At 38.0% G+C, this 25,386-nt stretch overlaps 2 protein-coding genes across 5 annotated transcripts in view; both read right to left on the bottom strand.

Annotated features, from left to right (window-relative positions):
• ddr1 (discoidin domain receptor tyrosine kinase 1) overlaps positions 1 to 7,234 on the bottom strand; it is a 42,949-nt gene extending 35,715 nt beyond the window's left edge. Inside the window, exon 1 of one of the 4 annotated variants that reach the window (XM_073811624.1) lies at positions 6,913 to 7,234. The gene's annotated coding sequence lies outside the window, so the exon portion shown is untranslated. Of the gene's footprint in view, positions 1 to 4,651; positions 4,778 to 6,912 lie in introns of those variants that run through there. The other 3 variants (XM_065261088.2, XM_073811623.1, XM_065261087.2) reach the window with 3 other exon arrangements.
• An 8,828-nt stretch (positions 7,235 to 16,062) lies between these two features.
• On the bottom strand, positions 16,063 to 24,898 carry gnl1 (guanine nucleotide binding protein-like 1). The gene is made up of 12 exons (XM_065261086.2): positions 24,735 to 24,898; positions 23,339 to 23,492; positions 23,088 to 23,224; positions 22,631 to 22,782; positions 19,448 to 19,519; positions 18,920 to 19,112; positions 18,741 to 18,839; positions 18,464 to 18,646; positions 18,138 to 18,316; positions 17,869 to 18,043; positions 17,578 to 17,718; positions 16,063 to 17,485 (listed from the first exon to the last, which is right to left on the bottom strand). Exons 1-12 carry the CDS (start codon positions 24,805 to 24,807, stop codon positions 17,235 to 17,237), a joined length of 1,809 nt encoding a protein of 602 aa, XP_065117158.1. The 5' UTR covers positions 24,808 to 24,898; the 3' UTR covers positions 16,063 to 17,234.
• Between the last annotated feature and the right edge of the window lie 488 nt (positions 24,899 to 25,386).

Genomic DNA, 25,386 nt, shown 5'->3' with positions numbered 1-25,386 from the left:
CCATGCAGATATCACAAAACCGCAAGAAGTAAAAAGCCCAAACAAACAGAAGGGTGTAGATGCAATAACAGCCCGATGCCAGCAGGAATACTAATAAAGTATATAAACCAAAGACAATGAAAATACTAAAAAGACACTGAAGTAAGGTTGACATGCGGGGAGTGTTTGACAGGCCAGAATCAGGCAAAGAAAAATACAAGCTGCAGCTTTGATGTTGAACCTACCTGTTTTTTATGAACAACTTTCTAAAGCTTGGCTACATTAGCTTGAAGCTGCAATTACTGCAGAGATAAATAAACCTGGAAGCTTTAGTGTATGTATTTTATATATATAGTATAGTTAGTATAATATATATTTATACTAGAGATTTCGGAAATTTTCCACTGACAGCAAATTATTCTGACTGATATCTGCCAATACCGATGTCGATACCGATAGTTTAGTGGTTATATTAACTTCATTCATTCATTCAATCCTCTTTGCGCCGTCTGGTGCTTGAGGCGACTACAAGGGAACACCATTTTATTCTGTCGGTTGCTGTTGCGGGAGCGGTCTGCAGGGTGAGCCCTCTGGACTTGAGTTCGCGCTCCACGGTTCGACGCCAGGTCTCTTTGGGTCGGCCCCGTTTCCTTTTTCCCTGAGGAGTCCATCTCAGTGCCACCCTTGGTAGTGAGTCAGGGGGCATTCTGCAGACATGGCCAAGCCATCTCCATCGACGTGTTGCTATGGTTTCAGTGATGGTGTTTGTGCCAGATCTGTGCCGGAGTTCCTCATTTGAGATAATGTTAGGCCAGAAGATCCTCATGATTCGTCGCAGGCACTTGGTTTGGAAAAACCAATTGATGAAGTTTTATATTAACTTGCATTAACTAAATTCTGAAGATTACATTTTCTGAATGTTTTTCATTCATATAATAACCATTAAAGTTCAGTATTGAATATCTTTACATTTTCTATACAAAGAGCTCAAATGTATTGTCCCTCACTTATGTAGAAACGAATCTAGAAACCAGCGTACATCAGTGCCAAAAAATCTGCTTACGCCAAAGCTCAAGTGTGATTCATTATATATATATCGTACATGTGGAAACAACCGTATGTACGTACAGTTTACTGTCATGCGCTCGTTTGATATATAAGGGCCATTGCATTTCCCTGTTCTCTTTTGATTGACAGGATATATCGACCATGATTCTAGTCTGTTTTTAATCTATCGGCCGATAGTGTGGAAAATTGCTTTTACCGACCAATACCCATTATTATTCGATATTTTGGTGCATCTCTAATTTATACACGTGTGTATTTGTTACTCATTACTTACATTCGAAACACGAATCAACACAATCATCAATGTTTAAAGAACAACTATGGTCCGATTTATGATTTTACATTTCCATTGGGGTGTAAGTGTGTATTAGTACATGTAAACGATATGCAAAAGGCTAACAATGATGCGAGTTATCATCTTAACGTAAATCTCTTTTCGTGGACTACAACAAACACACATATTGTAGGCAAGAGTTTACTTTCTGGGATTGGTGATGCAGACAAGACCGACATTATCTTAGTTTCTCCCGCTTGGACTCACAGCCTGTAAGTTAGAAATGCATTATGAGCGAATCTTTCAAACATGGTAAGGAGCGTCACATTTCCGGCTGACGTCAGAGGTATTCAGACCAATCACAGCGTACAGATTAGCTGGCCAATCAGGGACACAGCCCAATGAGTTTTGTACAAATCAGAGCGTTTCAGGAAGACACTATATCTGGAGCTACATGTCTGTAGAAATTACAGTATTAATGGGTATTACTGGCAACTAGCTGGCAGTAACTTACTGTAGATTTTACATTTATGTTATTTACTGGCAACAGTTTGTTCAAAGTTAAATGAACATGAAACATTTTCAGTCTTTATCTTCTACACTAAGTTACTGGCAACCAGTTGCATAATTACAGCAATTTTTTACAGTGAAAGGTACGATATGTGGAAAATAATGTGTTTTTTGAACCATAAGTCATGCAAACATTGTATTATACCAAAATTGTATTATACCTAATACACAAAATAACATTGTTTTAAAATATGTGCACTTTAAATGCTTTTCCATTTCATGACACACCTGCAAGCAGAGTTAGAACTGATTAGAGAGAAATTTTAAAGACTGCTTGAAGGTATCTAGATCTACCTCTGTTATTGATTAGTTTTCTTCAGTTTTAAAAAGCCTGCCCACTGTTAGGTAATGTATCATTTCTCCCTGTGTGAATCAATCCGTATACACACTTGAGTTTAATTTGTTCAACTCTCTGCAGTCCTGAGACAGCGCGTTTGTTTAAAGCTGGCTGCTGTGAGCAGAACAAGCTGTAATGTTTTACTTTGTGGTTGCCCCTTAAAGGAAGTCATTAGAAAGCAGATGCCTTATGTAAGAATGATTCATGAAGCTTTGTGGAAAGTAATCAGCACTGATGACAGGTTTCATTAAGCCTTAAGATATAATAACACTGATTTCTTCAATCACTTGTTTAGTACATAGGGAATATTATCTGTAGTTCACGAGCGGTTAGTAATACATGCAGACACTATATTACAATTATTGACACAAGGGAATTACAGATGATACTTGTAACATAACCATTAATCATTTACGGTACGTTTGCATTTAGCATTTTCTTATTAAACATTCCTGGTTAATTTAAAATTGACGGTGCATTACATGCCATCAAAAATTTATCTTGAACATTTATATCTGTTAAACACTCCAATGCTTTTTGTAGTGTGGCCAATGTAGCATATCATGTAGCTCTGAGGATTATTTCTAGATCTCAAAATCTAAATCAAGAAACATTGCCGTGTGGTGTTTCAATCAAATTATTTGTTGCAGTAATAACATACATCATCCATAAGGGTGTATCAATTTCGATCAAAATTAAGTCACAACTTTGAATAAAAAAATGAAATCATCGATGCTGCCACGCCCTCATGTCACGTCCAGTCGGCTTGCCAAGCGGGAAAAAAATCACGTGTTGAGTGCTGCAAGTCAACCTCCTCTAACTTAGCTAGCTACGGCCAGTCAAAAGATAGCATGGCAGATGCAGGAGACATGTGAGTTTCTCTTTACATGGGAAACAAAAAAACAGCAAGCGCCTCCCGCCTTGCGTATACAGCAGAACGACGTCTTTGCCAGGACCGGTCGTTTCTCTGAGCTGAGATCTGATTAAGTTTCACAACAACTTATTTCAGTTGCTTAAGAGTTATGAAAACAGCATTTAAACATGACTTATTGGGGTATAGTGTCACAATCTCCTCTGACGGTGATAAAAGCGTGTTTTTAAGGTGCAAAGTACTGACAGGAATGTTCATCTGACAGGTAGTTTAGTTTTGTCAGGTATGTGCGTGTACCATATTTTTCTATTGGCAGCACAACTAACATGGCCGGGTATCTCCGGGTTCAAGATCAGATATTATATTTCATAAAAGTCTAGTTTAAAAATGGCATAACAATTTTTTGTGCTTTCAAAAAAATTTATGTAAAAATCAAGAATCGAATCGTGACCTTAGAATCGAAAATAACCAAATCGAGGATTTGGAGAATCATGGCAAACCTATAATAATCCATATTATGTTTCACAAAGACAATGGCAAAAACGTGTGAATGATTGAAGATATTTTAAACTTTAAAGTGTAAACAGTATATATTTTGCCCAGTGAATGGGTTTTAATGATTTAACTAAATATCTATCCGCTTCAGTTCAGAGGGTTCATTTCATAAAAAGTAAATGATTGGTTAATCTAAATGTATTGGCCACAACAGACTGTTGATAACCGGCACAGGAATGTCCAGCAGCCCAATTGTTTTCTTTATATTTTAAAACCAAGACAAGCATTATGATGCAAAAATGAGCACACACAAGCACTCATTTGTGTTTCTCTGCTAAAACTTTGATTATACATAACATCAGAATGTATTAAAAAGTACTCAGTTATTGCAAACTATTGTGATTTGTAATATTTACACATCTGTAATATTTCGATAGTATTGTGCAGCCCTAGTCCTCGTAAACCAAATGGCTTTAAAAACATACTAAATCATAATATAGAAAAAGTGACACTGAAATGATAGATGAAGAGATGGATGAATAGATAAACGATTCAAAGTTAATGGTGGGACAGAAAGTGATTGACGACAAGAGAAGAAGCGAATGTTATATGAAGTAAGACAGGTTGCTCGAGAGGATAAATTACAGCGGTAAGAAGGGAAAGAGTGGGAGAGGTACAGGGTGTGTCAAAATCCTATTTAATAGATGTTGTCTGATGTTAGTTTAAACTCAAGAAGGCATTTCCACTCAGTATGCCACCCCTGTCTCTCCCTCCTTTTCAATTCTCATTCAATCTCTCTATCACCACCAAGGAGTTCAGACTGTTTACAAAGATGTGAGCATGAAAAAACCTGCGCACCTGTGGACAACAACTCAATGCAACAGAAACGTTCAATAAATGAGGCCGGGGGAAATCTAAAAAAAGGCAAGAAAAATGCACAGTAAAGTAATTTATAATCCTAAGGCTGAAAGCAAACCTAACCTCCCTGAGCGCAGAGGTCTGGGGTGAATTCTCTACACCCAATAGCAAACAAACTCATAATAAAGCCCATACTGACCAAATCAATGCCTTCAACCCCCTCTGCGATGTTTGCTCAATGTGTGCTTGCCTACAAAACAGTCACACACATTCCTCCGTACCACACTTGAAACTTGGTCCCCTCCCGTGATGACACAGCACATCTCACTGCGCTTTCATTGTTCCTTTATTCAAAAGTCTCTAAAAAACCCTCTTGGAGAGAGTAAAGAAAAAGAAAGGGGTGAAAAGGGGGAGGGTGGATTTTTAGCTACACGGTGCATTTATTTGCATCTCTTCATAGCAGAACATGGCTTTTTGCAGCCTATGCATTTTATTTTGCTTCTTCACAAGATCCTAAACCCATTTAGGGAAACGCACCTTACGAAATTTACCACGACAGTGTTCCACCATAAAATTTGATTGTTCTTACATGTTAGTGCAAAACCCTGCTGGGAAATGAAAACGCTTCAACCTGTCTAGGTTTATTTACTGGTTTCCCAACCTGGCCAGGCTGATCTGTTGGCTGGTTTTAAAGGGATTTGGGGAATTCTTCAGATGGGATGGTGAGGACGGGATACAAACTTGATAAACTATACGAGTACACGTTTGGACTGTGAGACCATTAAACCAGTAAAGATTAGCAAACTGTCTTATTCTGAGTAACCACCAGAGTAAACTGTGTTAAATTGGTATTGGCCACCAAAACGATTTTTTTCTGCAGCAATAACTTGTAGCTTTGCCATTTTAAATGAAAGAGTATTACAATGGAAACATATGTGCAAGTTCATGAACCCTAACCAATTAATTTAACTTCTTTTAGATAAAAAAATATTTATGTTCGGGGCAGTTTCCCAGACAGGGTTTAAATTAAGCCAGGATTGGGCCTTATATTAAGTCAATTTTACTAACATACCCTGTAAAAAAACATTATTGGTGTGCATATTGAGACAAAATGGTACTGGTATTTTGTAAGATATTTCAATGCAAGCTGTTTTCAGTTAAATAATTGAAACATGCATGCACTTTGAGTCAGGGACCAGATTTATGTCCTGTCTAGGAAACCCACCCTTAGTGTTTATGCGTTCTTGTCTTGTTTTATGAATATAATAGTCCATTTCGATCATATAGACAATATACAGTTAGTAGGGGAAAGAAATTTGAAGTATTGCGATAAATGATGAAGAAAATATTATAATAAATGATGGTAAGCACACAGTTGACGGTACCAACTAAATTCCATCATATTTTTTTATTCCTACTATGGAAGTCAATGGTCACTATCTGCTGTGTGTTTATACCATAATTTCTCAGAATATCTTTTTGTGTTTATCAGAAAAACGAATTTCATACAGGTTTATAACAACATAAGGATGAGTAAATGATGACTCAATTTTCATTTTAGTCTTGCATGACATACAGTAAAGTGGCTCTCTTGGTCATTGAACGTCCACCAGCTCTCTCGCAGCTCTGAGGTCACCCTCTCGACAAAGGTCACGGGGTTAACAACAGCCCCTCGCCAACGTCACAAATAGTAAAAAATTTCGTTTTATTGAAATAAACCATTCAATCCGTGTAACTGCCTACATTTCAGTGATAATGTTATGAGGCACGCGGATTGTGCCAAAGTGATCTTTTGAAACAGTTAACGTTAACATTAAGTCTCCCGTTACATTTTCACTTTATAATTCATACACGCTACTCTCGAGTGGTTGTTCAAGAGAGCTTAAACAAATGCCACCGGGACAGGTTATAATAAATCAGACAACATAGCATTCATAAATTAGCTGACAAAAACCTTAGTGGTTTTACGCAATGGTCCGTCAGCGTTGCCATGCAAATACAGTTTAAAAGTGAGATTGCTGTGGCTCATAAACTGTTAACTGACGCGTAATGCCAGGGTCACAGGTGGGTAAATATACCACCAGACCAGACTAACCCACGACGATTTTAAAATTAAACGGGGTTTCCCGTTATCATAACCAAGAGCCCGTTAAGTTTAGCTGACGGGTGTGAATAACAATCCTACCGAAAACACACAAACAAACACTACCGCACAAGAAGAATTCCCGCTAACATTACCGTGGCAGACGTCCAAACCCACCATATACACACCGAGACTTCTGGCCGCCATACACGCTAAACAAACGCTTTAAGTTTTCCAATGCACCGATATATGTTTCATTATCTGTAACAACTTTAGTTTACCAGAAAGTCCGAAAGACGCAGACACGAACAAGCACATAGGATAATTCATAGATAAAATATGCTTTAAATCCACATGAAAAATGTATTATTACTTACCTAACTTAGAGATCTAGCGAAAGACTTGAAAACGTTTTCAAATGTGTTGCCCTTTTTATTCCGAGCTGTTAACTTTGACAGGTTGTTTTCGTAACACAAGGCAGATAGTCCAGCGCAAGTCTCACAACTTCGTGCTTACAGCCCCGAAAGCACAAATGAATAAACCGAGGCGACTGAAACTTTTTGAAGAGAGGCAAGTTGTATGCCTCACTGTCGATTTTTGTTTGTAACCAGGAATGATCACTCTACATTATGAGGACGTCTTTATTTATTTCCCAATCACGGCTTCGCTCTGCCTGCGTTTATGCGCTCCTCAGACTCTCTCTCTCTCTCTCTCTCTCTCTCTCTCCCCTCTGGGCTCGCAAACATTACCAGGTGCTCATTTACATAACTGCACTAGCTGCGTCCAATGGCTGACCTCGATCAGGTGCCTGGTTGAATATTTCATGAGGCAATTGGCCAATCCGCAGAGAGTAAAGAAAGGCGCCCGTGACCTGGCAGAGCCGCTGTAAATGATACCTGGCGCGCACCTCCGAGAGTCTTGCTTGTCCTCTGTTACAGGAACGCGGAGATTTGGGGAATATGAAATTTAATAGCGCTGGAAAGGAAACAACAGGATTAACCACATTAACCCTTTCGAGTGTAATCCATGTTTTAGTCTGATATTCAAGAAGTTTCTCTATAGATAAGTCAATGTCAAGGTCTTGATTCCACAAATCCAGATCAGAGATTAGTGTTTTTCAACCAGGGGTACAGGGCCCACTAGGAGGCCACAAGGTGACTTAAAATGATTTAAAATAAGATTAAGCATTAACATTTTTATAACAAGTATACATGTTTTTTAGTTATGTCAAGTACTATAATATTTTATTGAGGGAAAATACTTCGTATGGACAATTGAAGTCAAGGTTGAGAACCTCTGCCCTTGATGTGTGTCGAGACTGCCCACTTTGTAGTGTTAAAAGATTACATTATTACAGAGTACGACTAAAGCAATATACTATTATGTCCTAAGGCAATACAGTAAAGACTACTGTTAACAGACTTAAATCTATGCTCTCAGAAGCAATGAGTTTAAATAACAAGCAAGAGAAAAGATGAAACAGCATTAGTTTCTGACAATTCACACGCTGTGTAGGTTTCTGCACATGCACAAACACTTGAAATGGAAAACACAGGTGAGTGAAAAGCGATATTAAAGATAAATAGGACAGGCAGATGTGGGTGGGTGACTAAAAGCGAGAGCTATTCCACAGCTATGTGTTGCTACTTGCCCATCCATTGGGAAGAGAAGGGAAATTGGAAACTTGTTGGCAGTCATTCAGTTACACTGAGGTAAGGAGTGGACCGAGAGACAGAACTCTACCTAGCGTGTCAATATTGTCTCTCAAAGCGTAATGACCGCAGCGTTCATGTATGAGCATGACTGTGTGTGTCTGTGCAAAGATATGGCTTTTTATGCACTGAAAGAATTCACACAGAGAAGTTCAGGGAAAGTGAGAGCAAAAGAGCACATTTACATGAAGAGAAAAAATTATATTTAGTACCCCAGGCATGAAATCGCGAGAGAGGTGTAAGAGGGAAAGAGAAAGCAGAATAGACCTATTTGAAACTTTGCTTTGTAAGGAAGAAGTTTGACAGAAAACAGTACTCTTCTCAGCTTGTTCTTTCGTCCTCTTTGGTGTAAAAAACAATAATGCATTGCCTGGTTTAACCTTGCATATGATTAACTAAGCTTTTCAACACACAAACATACTCAAGCACTTTGAATGGTTAAAGACTCTGACCTCAATCTTCAATCTAACTGTTTAGTTTTTCTTCCCCTCCTTATTAATAAAGCAAAAGTTAGGATACATTTAGTGATGTTATGAGGCAACTAATCTTTCGTGTTTTATAATGAAAATCAATACTGTGCAGGCCAATTTCACCACAGTGCAATAAAAGCCTGAGAGGTTGTCCTTGGGCAGAGTTCACCTGAATGCCACAGGAGAAAGGATCCATTACTTTTCTTCTCTGTTAGAAACTGGGATTGGTGATATGGCAAGATGATCGCCTCATCTACTTTCTTCCCACTTGTTTTTCACTCACTCCCTTTTTACCTCTGCCTTTTTGGCCTAACTTTGTGTGTCGCCCTGGCAACCTCCAATCCCCCTGTAATGTTGCAATGAACTTTGCACATTGTTTCATTTGTTTCCACTTCTTGCACTGGCTTTGTCCCTCCCTCCCTTTCTCTCTCTCTCCCTTCTCTTCCTGAAGACAAGGCCTGTATTAAGCATGTTGTGTGACTTTTTAATCAGATCTCATCAACAGTAATTTTCTCATGTTCCTTCTCCCTCTTGCTCTTTCTCTTTTTTATTACATAGGTATTTATATTTAGCAGGCCTGATCATATGGAACTCACCCCTGAGGGATTGATAAGTTATGAACTTATAAACAAGCACAGTTTGTTCTTGAACAATGGGCACAAGTGATTCTTGTTATAAAGGAAGTTTGAATGAAGAAAGAAAGATAGGCGTATGGTCGACAACACTAGAAAGTCTCATTTAATCAGAGTTTTCCCCGCAGGAGAATCTAATTTTAATGGTATTATAAATTTATGTAGATTTATGTATTAAATGTAACGCTGAACCTCGGCAGGCAAGAAGAGGAGGTCGTAAACAACACATATGCATGCACATCCCCTCTCTACACACACACGCACAGCTGTTGAGGGCAGAGCGGCTGATCACTCTCACAATGTCAAGCCTGCAGAATGTGGGGAAGCGATAGAAACTAACATTCCTCTCATTCCCTTAAAGCACATAATCTGTCTATCTCTCTCAAACCCTCATTCTGCATCCCTCGCAGTACCTCAGATATAAGCTCTTAATGTCACACACATAAATTTTACCCCACCTCCACTCTTTCACATACACACACGTTTGAAGAATGCCATGATACTCTCTGTTCTGCCCTCGGTGGTGTCCTCTTTCAGTATGGCTGGCTGTCTCAGGGGCCTTTGGCTTCTTTAAAGTGTCATAACTGAGTAAAACGACAGAGATAATGTGTGTGTGTGTGTGTGTGTGTGTGTGTGTGTGTGTTTTGTGAAATGAGATGAGTCACATTTGGTGTCTGAAGGTTCAAAAGAATTTGCGACTTTTGACTTCATCCTGTGTGTGTGTGTGTAATGCTGACAGACAATGACAGAGAGAGAAAGAGATTCCCCCAGGTTTTACAGTATAATTTCTCTTAAAGGGATAGGTCACTTTAAAAGGAAAATTCTGTCATCATTTACTCATCCTCATGGGGTTCTAAACCTGTATGAATTTCTTTGTTCTGATGAACACAAAAGAAGATATTTTGAGAAATGATGGTAAACACACAGCAGATAGCGACTTCCATAGTAGGAATAAAAAATATGATGGAATTTAATGGGTACTGTAAACTGTGTGCTTACCATCATTTATCAAAATATTTGCTTCATCATTTATCACAATACTTCCAAAATATTTTTTCCCACTATGGAAGTCTACGGTCACTTACTGCTGTGTGTTTACCATCATTTCTCAAAATATCTTCTTTTGTGTTCATCAGAACAAAGAAATTCATACAGGTTTAGAACAACACGAGGACGAGTAAATGATGACAGAATTTTAATTTAAAAGTGACCTATCCCTTTAATATCTGTTTAAGTAACAGACTAAAATCTGTATTTACATAAACCAAATATTATTAATTACAATATTTACATTATTGTGCAATGTATATTGTACATTATATATACATTATTGTGTTGTAGGAATGAGCCATTGCCTGCTATATATATATACACTAAAGTGATAGTGTTTTATGAAATAAATTTGGGGTTTTTGTGATATATTAGTTTTGCATATTTGTAACATGAAAACCCATTCATTTTTGTGTTTTACTGTTTTGCACATAAAATCATCATGTAAAGGACATTCTGTGAAAATATAACTTTGATATCTTTAAATATTGAGTACGGCCATCCATGTCAGATATTACAATTAAGGTGAAATCAATGATTAAAATCAAACTTTGCTAATATCAGAATGATTTAATGATTATGAGACTTTAGTCGGGATTTTCCAGATTTGAATTACTGACCATTTTAGGTTACTCTCTAGATGCTTTTCAAAGAGGTGAAGGTGTCAAAGGTCACAGGGTTAGGTTGCAGCCGCAAGCGGGTGCCTGGGTGGGGGTCAGAAAGAGTGTCAGTTCTCTGGTCTCTTTTTTGGGGTATTGTTAAGTTAAAATGCACTAGGCAGTCCTTTATCCTCAACTTCCACTGCTCCATCATTGATATCAGTCACCTCACATATTTTGAGGACTGTTCTGCTTGATGCTTCAGTGCCCTCAAAGATCTAAAGTCTTTCAAACTATCATTTTAGTCTGCACAAATCCAGACTTGGACTGCCTGGAGGCTATGCTTCAGTGTTACAAGTTCAAATAACCTCCTAGCCCGGTAAGTAAGTTCCTGAGCAGTATACTATGCATTCGTCATTTTATATTTTGTAAGGCTTAATTACATAAACATTTTTATATCATGGTCTACTACACTATATATTATGAGCATTACAACTTTAAGGGGCAGATTCCTGCACAGGGCTTATCCTAGTCCCAGACTAAAATGCATGTTTGAGCTGCTTTAATTTAAAAACACTTTGCACTGACATCTTAACATATATCAGTGCCATTTTTTTGTCTCAACATGCACATAAGAATTGTTTTTATAAGGTATGTTTGTAAAAACTACTTAGATATCCTAATTAACTAAGACCTAGTCCTGGATTAATCTAAAACCTGTTTGGTAAACCGTTCCTAAAAGTATGTGGTTTGTGACCTCAAGACAACATTACCATGACGATGATCTGGTTCAGAATCTCGTATTATCCTCAGTTCTGCATATGAAGAGCTTGGATGCAAAACCCTCTTAGTACAACTGATATGCATTTTAAGCATGATCAGGCTCTTATGTTTAGGTTCAGTAATTTCACTTTAATGGCAATGAAAAGGATATTATTAGTCAGTAATTGAACAAATGTCACTTTAGTCATTTCATTGGTATTTAACAAATGTGTCTTTCGCTGCAAAACCATCTAAGTGCATGCAACAGTTTCAAGTCATTCTTTTGAATAAAGGTAAAAGGCACAAAAATTCTGTCAATATCCTAATATATTTGGCAGACATCCTTTAACCATGATGTATGTGTGGCATTTAGTGGATTCTGCCCACAAAGTGGTTTTTTTTTTCTGAATGGCCAGGATTAAGCGGATTTGAAGCTAAAATATTTGATGAACAAGTAATGCGCGTGCCGAGCACATTCGAACATTATCTTTATTGTATTTTTGACAAAGGTGGCATTCAGCGGCTTTTGCATGAGCTCATCTTTTTACCAGATTTTTTAACATTCATAAGTTAATCATAGTAGTAACAGATTTAATAACTATAATTATTTCGATATTCTTACAAAACTAAAAATCAGCACCGAGTTTATTCTAAACTAGTTTGATATGATGATACTGGTCAAACTCATCAATAACAATTCATCACTAAGCGTACCTGTTTATACAACACCAATGTGATATTTAAATTCTGATGTTTTTGTGCCTTTGTTTATGTTGCATAAGGAAAATTTATTTGGAAGATGCCAACAATTCCATGAGTGTGACTGTTGACATTCTTTTGAAGATGCTAATTGCATTTTTGTCTGTCTATGAGTTTGTCATGTGGTTATGGTTCAACATCCATTATAAACTTCATTAAGACTATGAAAAGGATTTAATGTCCCACCACAAACTCCTCTGGTCACCCTATTATCTCATCAAAACCCTTAACATGAAAGGAGAGAGGTAAAGAGACACTGGGAAAAAGACAGAGACAGACCGACAACTGTTGCTGGATCAGACAGCCACTACAGAACACAGTTTAAGTTTCACTTCCTCTCTCCCTCTCTTTTTATTTTTTTAAACTGTGAATAAACATGTTTGTCATTCTTTGTATAGCGTTTTTGAAAAGTCTATGGCCTAATTCATTAGTTCCCTTGTTACAGTCTCATTGTCTATCCTAATTACAGGATCTTTCTTTCAATCTGTCTTCTTCACTCCCATCTACCCTCCCCTCCTTTCCACATCAGACAGGAACTTCATTCTGTGCAAATTACTGTTATTCTCTGTCTGTGCAGTGCCCGATGATAATAGTAGTTGTGTCAGGGTGTGATGATCAGGTAGTTACATTTCAACAGCCCATAATAGCTCCTAGTTAAAAGCTCCATGGAAACAAAGCTGTAAGGGTCTACAGAAACTGTCTGTGTAAGAACATCTAGTTGGTGCTCTATCCTGATCCACAGTGAGAGTGAGTGGAGTGGGGGGTTGCTGGGATTTTGGGAATGAGTGCCATTGCGATGCAGTGAGAGCCCAAGCTAAAAATATCTATTGACACATAGACTCCAACAAACATGGTAAGCAAACAGTCACACCACCCAACACACACACACGCGCGCACACACATATAAACATCAATCCAATTACAAAGACACAGTTATAGTATACAGATGTATCACATTATGCGCACCAGAAATTATCTATAAGATCTCTTATAAATGTACACTATAGAGTCTTGTAGGCTACAGTGTGGAAAATGGTAAATGGAGCACATACATCCTGTGGTGGTTATATGTATATATATGCCTGTTTAATGATTTAATGATGATATTGAAATGGTCACTTAATGGTCCCTAGCTGTCACTGGGACAGTACCCTGTTAAAAAGCTCCTAATATGTACAATTTATGTACCAATACTATGCACTCTTTGGTACCAATATGTACCTTGGAGGTACGTATATGAACTCTTTAGGTGCAAAGGGGTACTTTTTAAAAGAGTTCTGTCCCAGTCACAGCTAGGGACCATTACTTGCAGTGTGACTTGCTGTATTAGGTCACCTAATACACTCAACTGCCAGACCCAGCACCCAACTCGGAAGCAGACTACAGACAACTGCCCAGTCATAAATTATACTGGTGTGTGTGTGTGGATGGCTTCCTGGTGTATTACGTTTCCCGAAATAAGTTAAGGAGGAACTTCTATATACACAATAAACACTATAAATCAAAAATAAAATATGGTAAAATGCTAAGAAATTTGTTTACTTGTTCTTAACTCTTCAGAAGAGAAACAAGTGGACTGCAAAAGTGACAATTCATCATAAAGAATTATATTGGCACTGGAATCATAAATATTGTGGCGCTGCAACTTCAAGATAATAGTGACATTCCTAAGGTCTTCTGTGTCAGTGTTATTACCCAGAATGCCTTGAGCTCCTTCTGCATTGCTGAGGAAGATGGTACAGATTGTGCTAGAAGTCAAGAAGACAAATGCCACCTGTGCATTCACTTTAAATTTAAAAGTGAACTTGTTCATGCCTTCAATTCTTTACAATCGGGATTAAGTGGCATCAATCAGCCAGAAGCCCCCAGCTGGCCAATTACCCCTTCATGTGAATGTAAGCCAATTCATATTGTCTTCTGTGTCTACCAGGCAAGATCAGATTAGAGATATGGGTCTGGAGTCTAAATAAACCTATGTGACCTGTGGTGTGTTTACTGATACGGTGAAATTGATAGGAAACCAGACTCTTGACTCAGATAATAAGACTTTATTGATTACGTTGGTTAAAGCCAGACTGGTCTATTAGGACTAATTCATTTACTGTGTTTACTGGTCCTAAAAAGAGTGTTAGAGATGTTATGTACGTCATGTGAAAAGCAGGCCGCTCTTTACTAATGTAACACATATGGGCATGCAGAACTAGCATGACAAGCGACTGCCGTTAGGGACAAAAGAATTTAATTTTGATAATTTATGAGGTCATATTTGAATGAAATATGAGAGTTGTGTGGAACTGACAGCAGTCATAAAAGGCAAATAGTTTTGCACAGACTTAGCAAATTAGTGAGTTGCGTTTGTGTGTTTTACAGAGAAGAAATATTATTTGTGTTGGTAATTAAAAGCAAAGTGAGATAGTGAGGCATTGATGTCTCTCCCACCCAAAACCGCAAGTCTGCTTTCCCAGTTTAATTAGAAATGGATTATAACATAATCCATAAGCAGGGTCTTACAAGTACTTGATTGCGGGATATTTAAATAAGATAGGAATGCCTCAAGGCCTTGAAAAAGCTGCAGTGTTGTTAGCTGGGAAACTATGAATTATATTCATTGATCTAATGCAGTACTCATAAGACACACAAAGTCTGTTGGCAAATTATAATTGAAAGACATGTTGGGCTTGTTAAAGGAAAACACCACTGTTTTTCAATATTTTACTATGTTCTTACCTCAACTTGGACAAGTTATTACATAGCTATCTTTCTTTAATGCATGCACTTTTAATCTTTGTACAGCACCTCGTGAACTTTTGTTTGGAGCCATAGGAATGAATGGGGCTGGGCTAAATGCTAACACATTTACGAAACGCTGTACAAAGACTAAAAGTGCAAGCATTGGAAAAAGATAGGTATGTATTAATCCATCTTGAGGTAAGAACATAGTAAAATATTGAAAATCAGTGGTGTTTTCCTTTTATGTAAAGCTCATACTGTACCAAAGCATGGACTTGACTACAGTATTTTCCAGACTATAAGTCGCTCCGGAGTATAAGTCGCATCAGTCAAGAAATGCGTCATGAAGAGGAAAAAGCATATATAAGTCGCACTGGACTATAAGTCGCATTTATTTAGAAAAATTATTATTCTTTGGGGGGCATTTTGTTTGTCAAGTCTTTCTATCGTTGCCTTTAAGTTAATGTTTCAGTTAACAGTTTTTTTCAGGGGTAGGCTACAGGGGCAACATATAGCGCCCTCTTGTGGCTGTAGATGGTAATGTTTTCTTTTAGTTCATGTTAGTCAGTATGAATTTATTTTGGCATATAAGTCGCACCTGACAAGAAGTCGCAGGACCAGCTAAAATATAAAAAAAGTGTGACTTATAGTCCCCATTGTGCACACAAACACTCACACACACACTTACACACTCATTCACACAAACAAACACACACACTTTTGTTTTCGTCATTACATTCTATTGTCATTTACATTGTGCTGTGTATGTAACTGATAGCAGTTTCCTTGTGCCAAAATAATAAAAGTCCAAAATCAGGGGTCAACAGATTTATTTTTATTGCAGAGTGCTTCCGTCATGTTTTATAACTTCTCATTAAAGAAAGAAAAATTCACACTGTCACACCCACACAAACAGAAACACACCCACATGACATTTTTATGTAGGGGCATGCAAGGACTGGAGGCTGAAAAGCACAAAACCAGCACCAAAACTTAAGCAAAACTCCAGTTCTTCAATGCCTATCCACTCTAATGCATGACCCCAAAATCACAGCAATCGCCCGCTGATGAGATCAGTGGCGTCGAGTGGCTGCTGTTAGTGTGTATGTATGTGTCATACAATCCCCCTGTCCATTACTTGAACGACTGTATCAGGTTCTCTGATATCTCTTTAAACATTGCATAGTCTGAAACATTTTGTGGCACAAATTCTCTCCAACTGCAACTTTACAGAAAAACCATACTTCATTAACCACAATATAAGTACATCTGATTAGAAAATAAAGTTTTCTTTAAAAGAATAGTTTGCCTTCTGCTTAGAAAGTGCTTTGAGTGTCTATAAATCTTATTTATTTATATCATTCTCTCTGCTATCTACAGTCTGTCTGGCTGCTTTATTAGCCTAACACAGCTGGTACTGCCCATGCATGCAGACGGTTGCTGTAACTGAGGGTAATTCACATTTGTATGGGCAACTCTCATTGAAACTCAATCTGAGGTCATATATCTCCTATGGGCTTTTACCTCACCTGAACCTTTGGGATTACTAATAAATCAGTGATTGTTATCATTGACGCCTGCTTAACTTCACTGATTGTACAATCACTTGGCTGAATGGATTCCCTCTGTCCTCTCAGAAAAGAAAAAAAGAAATAAAAGATGTCAAAGCACTGTTCTGATGACAGTGAATGAAAGCAGAGAGGGCAACGAGGCACGGGAATACTGAACAAGATCCACTTTATACTGCAGCATAAACAGGCAAAATTATGCGAAGATAAGGGAAGTGTTGCTTGTGTTTATGTGATGGTCTTTATAAGTGCGCAAGGAGAGTCGAATAAAAAACAAATCTAGCATTTAAATAAACTTCATACAGTCAATGATTGACACTGCAAATTGAAATAAGATAGTCGTAAAGAGATTACAGAGAAACGAAGGGAACAGGAATGCATGTAAATGGAATGAAAGAGTGAAACACAAATCATCCCTCAATCACATTCATTCTCACCCAACACACTGAACATATTGAGAGTGAGGCCCTTCCTGTCGCCTTTTACAGTATCATCTTCATCATCTCCATCACCGTCCTCATCATCATCCGCATCTCGATCGTTCTCCTCCTCCAGATCCGAGCTGGACTCAACGTCCTCGTCTTCCCTCTCACCACACTTCTCCTCGTCATCCCTTCTTCCTTGTAGGGCGACGATCTCGGCCAGGTCTGGGTGTGATTCCCATTCATCTGCAGAAAGACATTACACATCAAATATTGGCTGTGTGCCCAAATAAATAGTGTATTACCCTATACAAATCTGTGGTGATTTGACTTCTGACCTTTGCTTTGAGTATACCCTGGTGGCCGAAGACATAGACAGATTCTTCCTTCAATGGCTAACCGCAGGAGACTGTTGGCTGCTCGATAGGCATCGTGACGGGCCGCCTTAGCAGTCATATATCCTCTCCGTTTAGCCCACGCTGAATCAATGAAAAATAGCTCTTTTTAACATATGTACATCCAACACTTGAAAAAGTATTAAGCATGCATTGTCCAATAAGCAAGTCTGACATGTAATAGTTTTGAGATTTTATTCCTAATGGCAGCACACTGAAATGTCACATCGTTACCTTCACACACGTCCCATGCAGTCCAGTCCTGTGTCTTGGGGTCCTCCCGTGTTCCTATGTTTGGGTCAAGATGTGTCAGCTTTAGTACCGAGAGAAAGTTGGTCCGTTCACACAGGTATCCTACTGCGGTGTAGGGCTCCTGCAGTTGGGACACTGGATATATACCACTCAGAATCTGAAAAGGAAAAACACGTACAAACACACCAGAGCTATTTAACTTTCATGAATAATATACCGTCATTCGTCAGTCCTACATGTGCTGTTTTTACCTGAAGTTGCTTGTCTACTCGGGAGGGCAAAACAAGCCCGGGACAGTCACATAGTTTAACAGTAGGAGTGAGGTAGTAAGTTTGGAAGTATTTAGTGTGGCCGGGGGTCCGAGATACGCTCACGACCTTTCTGCCAACCAGACTATTGAGGACTGAAGATTTACCTACATTAGGGAAACCTGTATGAAAAATGCAAAAATATGCTTATTTACACCTTAAAGAGAGATTTAACATTGACATGCAATTACCTTGCATAGCACATAACACAAAATTTAATCTAATAAAAGCTTATAACAAAACCTGAGCTACTAGCTCAGCTTAATTACCTATGCACCCTACTGTTAATACCCCATCCTTGTAAAGTTCTTGTGTAGGGCTGTTCATTTCCAATGCAATGTCACTATGATGCTCCACCAATACAGATTCCAGTCCATCCTCAGCCTGATCCCACTCAGTTCCCATGGCAACAGCATCCCTCTGGATCTTCTTCTCCCAGCTACTCAAATCCACTGAAAACAAAACAAAAAAAATTATAAGTTCCCAAATTATGCCCCACTTGTATACCTGTACATACTGTTCATTAAGCAAAGCGTTACATCTGACCTTTTCCTGCTGTGATCTCCTGACATGCCCTCATGATGTGAATTGGTCCTCCTGCCAGACTCCATCCAGCCTTCTTCCTCATCTTCCTCTTCTGTAGAACTACACAGAACAGAGAAACAATGAGAAACAAATATAATCCAGCTAAGGAAAGTGCACTGGAAATGAACAGACTGCCTCACCTGTGCTAAAGGTTTGTCCCGGGTGTGAGGTAAAGCAGACACAGTGCAGTTGGGGGAACATTTTGGTCAGGTAGTGTTTCCATGCCAGCACTAGAGGGGCGGGGCACAAGTCCACTTTATTGAGCACCAGGATGATGTGCTTCTTTAACTCACCAATGATGTAGTGATACAGAGCTGGAGGAAACTGCAGCACCTATAGTCCGAAAGATAATGTTTGTAGGCATTGAATGTGAGTAATGCGAACCCTTGCTGCACATGATTAATAGTAATAACCTGTATATGACTGTGGGACTGTAAACTGCTACTTTTTGTACTATACTTCTTTTACTTTACAAATATAAATCTAAAAGCATCATCATGTCCATTACTGTATTTCAGACACAATCTCTGTCCCCACCTAGTGGTTAGGAATTCTCACTTTAGTTTGGATAATGTGACACTTCTTATGTTTGGTGTAATGGCTATACAAGTTTGATGATCTTTTGAATCCTACTAAAAGTTTCAAAAGACTGAGAGTCACACACTTACTGGGTGTCTGATGTCTACTATGAGCAGAATGATATCAGACATCTCCATTACTCGCCACAGCTGCCTCCATGTCTGAGAGAGCGAGAGAGAGAAAGAAAGTTAACAATAAAATAAAAAAAACAACAACAAAATAATAAATACAAGTTTTAGAGCATTTTTATTGTTGTTGTTTAAACAGTACTATTCAGCCTTTCTGTATTAAGACATTTAGAATAAATTCATAATCTTTCACATTCTTTCAGATAAGCCAACATGTTTGTAATTCTTTGGCTCTTTGAAACAAAATAATAACTTGCTGTTTTCTTCAAATGTAAAAAGCAGTAATTAAACTGTAATCCAACACACTTAGATATTAGCAGACACTTAAAATAAGAGAGCATTTAACATTTTGTCAATGAGCTAACATAAAAATGCATTTTACAAAGCCATGTTTACAAGTAGGACTAGAGGTTGTAGCTAGAAAAGTTAAACAACATAGATGTTTTTTAATAGAATACTGACAGCTAGGGGTGTGTGCTCAGTCCCTCTAAGTCAGAGGTGGCCAAAGTTGGCCCCAATGACCTTTAATTTGGCCTGTCATGCCACGTGAGATAAGAAAAAATTATAAACATAATTGTCGCAGATGTTTATGTTTCTAATTAATCATTTTCTAAAATGTAATCTTTTTTGATTTATTTGTACATTACAAAAATGTAAATTGAAATTAAATGCAAGGAATTACATTGAATAATTTTTTTGTTTAATGTACATGCATACTTGAAGGTGCATAGCATGCATCACGAAACTCAATGAACTCGGCTACTAAATGGAGAGGTTGAGGCAGTGGCACACAGACAAAAGGAAATTTTTAAATGATTGGCAAAGGTATTTACTTTTTACAACAGTTACCTTTGAAAATAAAACTGTATTAGTTATGCAATAACATAGTAATGTTTGGCGGTTTATTTTTAAAAAATTAGAAAATTAGGAAACTCAGGGCAACTTTAATATAATATAACACAGCAACATTTACTTTCGGCTCACAACCCTCAGTCAGGTTTGATTTTTGGCCCTTTTTTCATTTATGGTAGAAAAACGTTTTGGCACCCCTGCTCTAAGGGCATCTGCATGTTTTCTTCTAAAATATGAATTTTATAGGACTTTTATGCTCAAGGTTCAGTAATTTCATTTTTTTCTTTCTTTCTTTTAAACACCGTACCAGCTTCTAAGGCTATATTCATGGTGAGAATAAAGTGTAATTAAATAAAGGAAGACTAGAAAATATGTTTAATATTTAATTCGTATTTTATATTCCTATTCCTATATATTATATTCCTATTTATTTTTGTTTGGATTCACTTGATTAAAAACCTTTTCAAAAGAATCAACAGAATAAAAAAAGGTTTCTCACAGAGGCAAATGTAACACAATCTAGAAGAATATGTTTAATGGACAATGAATTCTGACAAGATGAACATTTTGGAGGATTTTCTCTTGAGAGGAAAAATTGATGTGTAATTTTTGAATGTCCTATTCTGCATCTTGTATAGATGACTTGATTCCAACGATTCTCAAAACAGAAAATATGTTGTATTCATTTATTGTTTGTTTTAAAAGGTATAGAACCCTTAACTAATTCTGTGTATAGTTCTTCCTTTACTGCATTGGTCTCTTTTTCATTTTCAGCAATTCCTGAGTGTCCAGGTACCCAGCAAAAGTAGATGTTAAAAGCCTTTGATTTGAACATTGATAATTTAACGAAGATCTTGCCTATTTGTTGGATGATCAGTTTTCATACTTTCCAGTGAATCCAGGCATGATTTTGAGTCAGTCATTATTAAGAATTTCTTCTGTGAAGACGGTTCAATAAATTTTAATAGCAACAACAAAGCATTTGTTTCTGCAGTGAAGATTGAACTTTAATCAAGAATACGTATTCCTTGATGAACTTCATTTGTGGTAAAAGCTGCCGCTACCCGGGTTTCCAGATTGGATCAATCTATGTATATTGGAGTACTATTTGGAGCTATGCATCTAAAAATACATTTTTGTTTCATTCTGTCATCTACAGATAACATTTCTGCCAAATTACTAATAAAAATTATGTTTTATTTGCATTGATTTGCAAACAAAAGACAAACTAACAAAAAGATGCAATGTTTTTAGATCTTAAATACTTTAAAGAAAACAAGTTTATATTTATTTTAAACTGCAAAATACAACTTTTACATGTATTTAGGAATAGTTCAAAAATTAATATTTGATGAAATAACCCTGATTTTTAATAACATCTCACATGTGTCCTATAATGCTCTCAGTCTGTTGGGTGACTTTATTTTCAGTGGCAGCCAGTGACTTCTCTTGACATGACGCATGATGATGCACATATTTTGACATGACGAGCCACATACAAGACGCGCTAAAAACATGTTGTGATGAGCTTCGCATCATGCGCCATTGAAAAAGAAGTGACCTGCCGGCACCGTTTATGTCTCTCCTGAAGATTGTATTTGGTAAGCCTACTTTAACCAGAGAAAATAAAAAACTCTTCTTTCTCAATTCTTCTTTCATGCACTTTGAGGACTTTGCTGACAAATCATTGTAGCGGTATTACTGAATAGCCTGAGGCTGGGATTAAATTGATTGAAGTGATAGTATTTAATGAATCCGAATGCATTTGGTTAATATCATTATCTTATTTTTGACACAGGTGGTGTTTAGCAGCTTTTGCATCTGAGCTCTTCAGTTGTTTCTTAAAGGTTGTGGTGGACTCTACAGCTCGGGTGGAGGCTGGGAGTTCATCCCACCAGAGAGAATGGCTAAACGGGTTTTGTAAGTGATTTGGTGCGTCGTTGTGATGGAAAAACTAGGTGCCAATAGTGTATAGGATTTAAAACTTGGAAAAAGATTGATTGTTTATAAAGGTTACTTGCACAATTATGTACAGCTTCTGTTGCCTTGGGAATGGCTGAACCAAAGAGGACTCACATCAACATTCAGTTGTGCTATTCCATTCAATATACCAGATTCATTCAATAAACAAAGCAGGATGAGGCATAACAGTTCTGAGAAGAGCAATGGCAATATAAAGAGTCTGCACCAAACAGATGGGCACACTCAATAACAATCTAATTTCAGCTGTGATGAAGATGACTTTTCCTCAAAGCACTTCATCTCTATCTCTTATAATGAAACATGCCTCACCTCCAGATTGTGCTCAAAGTGGCTGAGGGTACCAGGGGGATTCATGGAGTAAAGAGCTTCCAGATACTCCTTAAATGACTTCTCCTCTTTGCGCAGAAGCTGCTCCCTCTGCATATCATAATGCCAGGAGGGCCGTCGTGGGAAATTGAGGCCTGTGGTTAGATAAAATGAGAGTGAAATAAATTAGGACCGAATAAATTAGATTCAAATGTCTTCGGTAGCAGCTATGGTATGCAAATAACTTTCCAGGACACAGGAATATGTGACTTAAAGATAGCTTTCAGAATAGCTTGTGCAACACACAATAGTATGCACCTTTAGGAGTCCATAAACCATAACAACACTTTAACTAGCAGTTTTCAAAGTTTAAAGGCCCTGTTGAATCTGTTGACTCATCTGTTTGAAAGCAAAGTTGCATTCTCCTTCTTGCTACATTGGTTAGACACAGTATGACTACCTTTATCCTCTGGGAAGATCTGGTTTATATCGACCTCTAGTTCCTTCTCTTCCACCGGCTTTATGATTTTCTGCATTGCTATTTTCTTCCTCCTTTCCACTTCTTCCTTGGTCTCCTTCTCAAAGTGCAGACGGAATCTACAAAACATCCCATTACAGGATTAAGGAACAAGACTACACATGCCTGCCAAATAAGTCATGTTAAATTAATAAGACAACCGTGAACTGACTGTTTAACCTGCCACGACTTACCTATTGGAGTCATATCTCCCGTCTCCGGTGCCAGGCTGCTGGTTGATCCTCTTGATGTCTGTCGTCTCGCTGTCTGATGTATCTGACTGCCTGTCTCTGCCAGGTCCTCTCTCCACACTGGCATTTCTGCTGCTGTGACTTGAACCCGGTTCTCCTGTGGACACATGCATACAGAAGTTTTAAGAAATGTTGTTTAAAATAAATGCTTGAAATCAACATCCTGGTTGTCCAATTAATTTTGCCCTACAATTACATTCATGCATTTGGCAAGTGCTTTAATCCAAAATGACTTATAGTGATTCCCTGGGGATCGAACCCACAATTTTTGTGCTGCTAAGGCAATGCTCTACCAACTGAGCTTCAGGAACATCACAGAAGTTTCACAAACAGATGCACCACCAAATAATTAGCAGCCGATATTTATTGCTTTAAAAATCTGCATATTGGCTATATAGCATGAAAAAGGCACCTATAAGTATTACAGTATCAAACATACCGCGATACACGTGCCCGCCACAGTGTTGGCAATATATCTTGCTAGTCCTTATGTTTGCAAGTGGCAAATATCGGTATTGGCCAACTGTTGCGGTATGTGTCAAAAAGATACTACTTTAGGTAAAGATAGGTACTCTATAGGTAAGTTACATACTTGTGTCACCTGTCTGCTAGCGTGTAGTTTATTAAGTGAATATAAACTCAAATGTAATATTAATAAGGCCTATTTTAATTTATTCGCAACTAAATTTTTGGGCTCAATAGTTTAACTGTATGTTCTATCCGCAGTCTATAGCAGTTCATTCAGCCTATGTCAGTGTGTATTGATTCCTTTGTTATTGTGTTACGTAACTTCACACTGAGTCTGCGCACTTTAATACCGCAATAACACGAGCTCCAACTTAAGCAAAACACGAGCTTTTAGAACAGCTTGTTGTAAACACTCACTCACAGTAACATCTCACACAGATATGTAAAAGTAAAACTGTTGTTAGGTTTGACGTTCAACCTGTCAGGAGAAAAGCTGTTTACTTGACATTTTACAACGCAGATTTGTTTACTGCCGATTTGTATTTTCCATCAAGCTCATTTTCAAGGGTAAATCGCGTCCATTCTGGTTTTTAACCCTCAGATAAAATGACAAGACGCACTGTATTCTGTATGTCAAGTTTGTCTACACACATCAACATAAACTTAACAAAGTACTGAAAGCAGCACAATAGCTTAACGCATAGACCAGAACATACTGGGGTCAGTCACATTACTGCACACTGAACTGCAAAAATCAGAGGACAATGAGTCACAGCCAAAAATAAAAGCACGAGGCATATATGTTAAATGTGCGATCGCGCTAACTAAGCTAGGCTAACCAATAATCCATCACCAAGAGTTAGTTACCCACCTCTTTTTTTCTCGCGTTTCACTTGCAGCTGCTTCTTTTTCTGTTTGTTACTATACGGCTTTTTGCGCGGCATGTTCGCATGAGTCAAAAGAAAAAGCGTGTGGACGTACTTGACGTTGCTCACGTAATATTTACATTCGTGAAGTTTCTCCGCTACACTCGTGGACTTTTATGTGGCCCCGCCCACTGGGATGGTGGACGCTACCATTCTGGAGAGTGTTCGACTTCATGCTGCGCAGGCCGATCGAAATATGACATTGAAGTACCGCGAGAGCGATTCGGAAGCATATGAAACAGTCTGCTCTCGCGGTACTTTAATATCATAACTGGTGTGCGCAACCGGCGCATTAAGACAAACACAATAAAAGCATGAAAATATAATTTAAAAATAAAGCATATTAGCTGTTTAAACATTTGAAAATTATGCTGTTTTGTATTAAGTCATTCCCCCCCCCCCGCTTTAAGTCAACGTTATTTTTTCAAACCGTTAGGTTTAAATTTAGACATATTGAAAAGTGGGGTGAAAGCACGGGTAAAGTCAGCACTGTGGTCGTTTTGTAGCCTGCGGAGGTCGCTCGCTCATACGTCATCAAGCCTGGTTTTATTTAAGTTAAGTGAGCATTGTATTCGCAAGCATATTACAACAATTTAT

The sequence above is a fragment of the Paramisgurnus dabryanus genome, chromosome 13 (assembly GCF_030506205.2).
Source record: "Paramisgurnus dabryanus chromosome 13, PD_genome_1.1, whole genome shotgun sequence".
Taxonomy (NCBI): Eukaryota; Metazoa; Chordata; class Actinopteri; order Cypriniformes; family Cobitidae; genus Paramisgurnus; species Paramisgurnus dabryanus.
The sequence above is the reverse complement of the archived record's forward strand: the minus strand, read 5'-3'. Positions and strand labels throughout refer to the sequence as shown.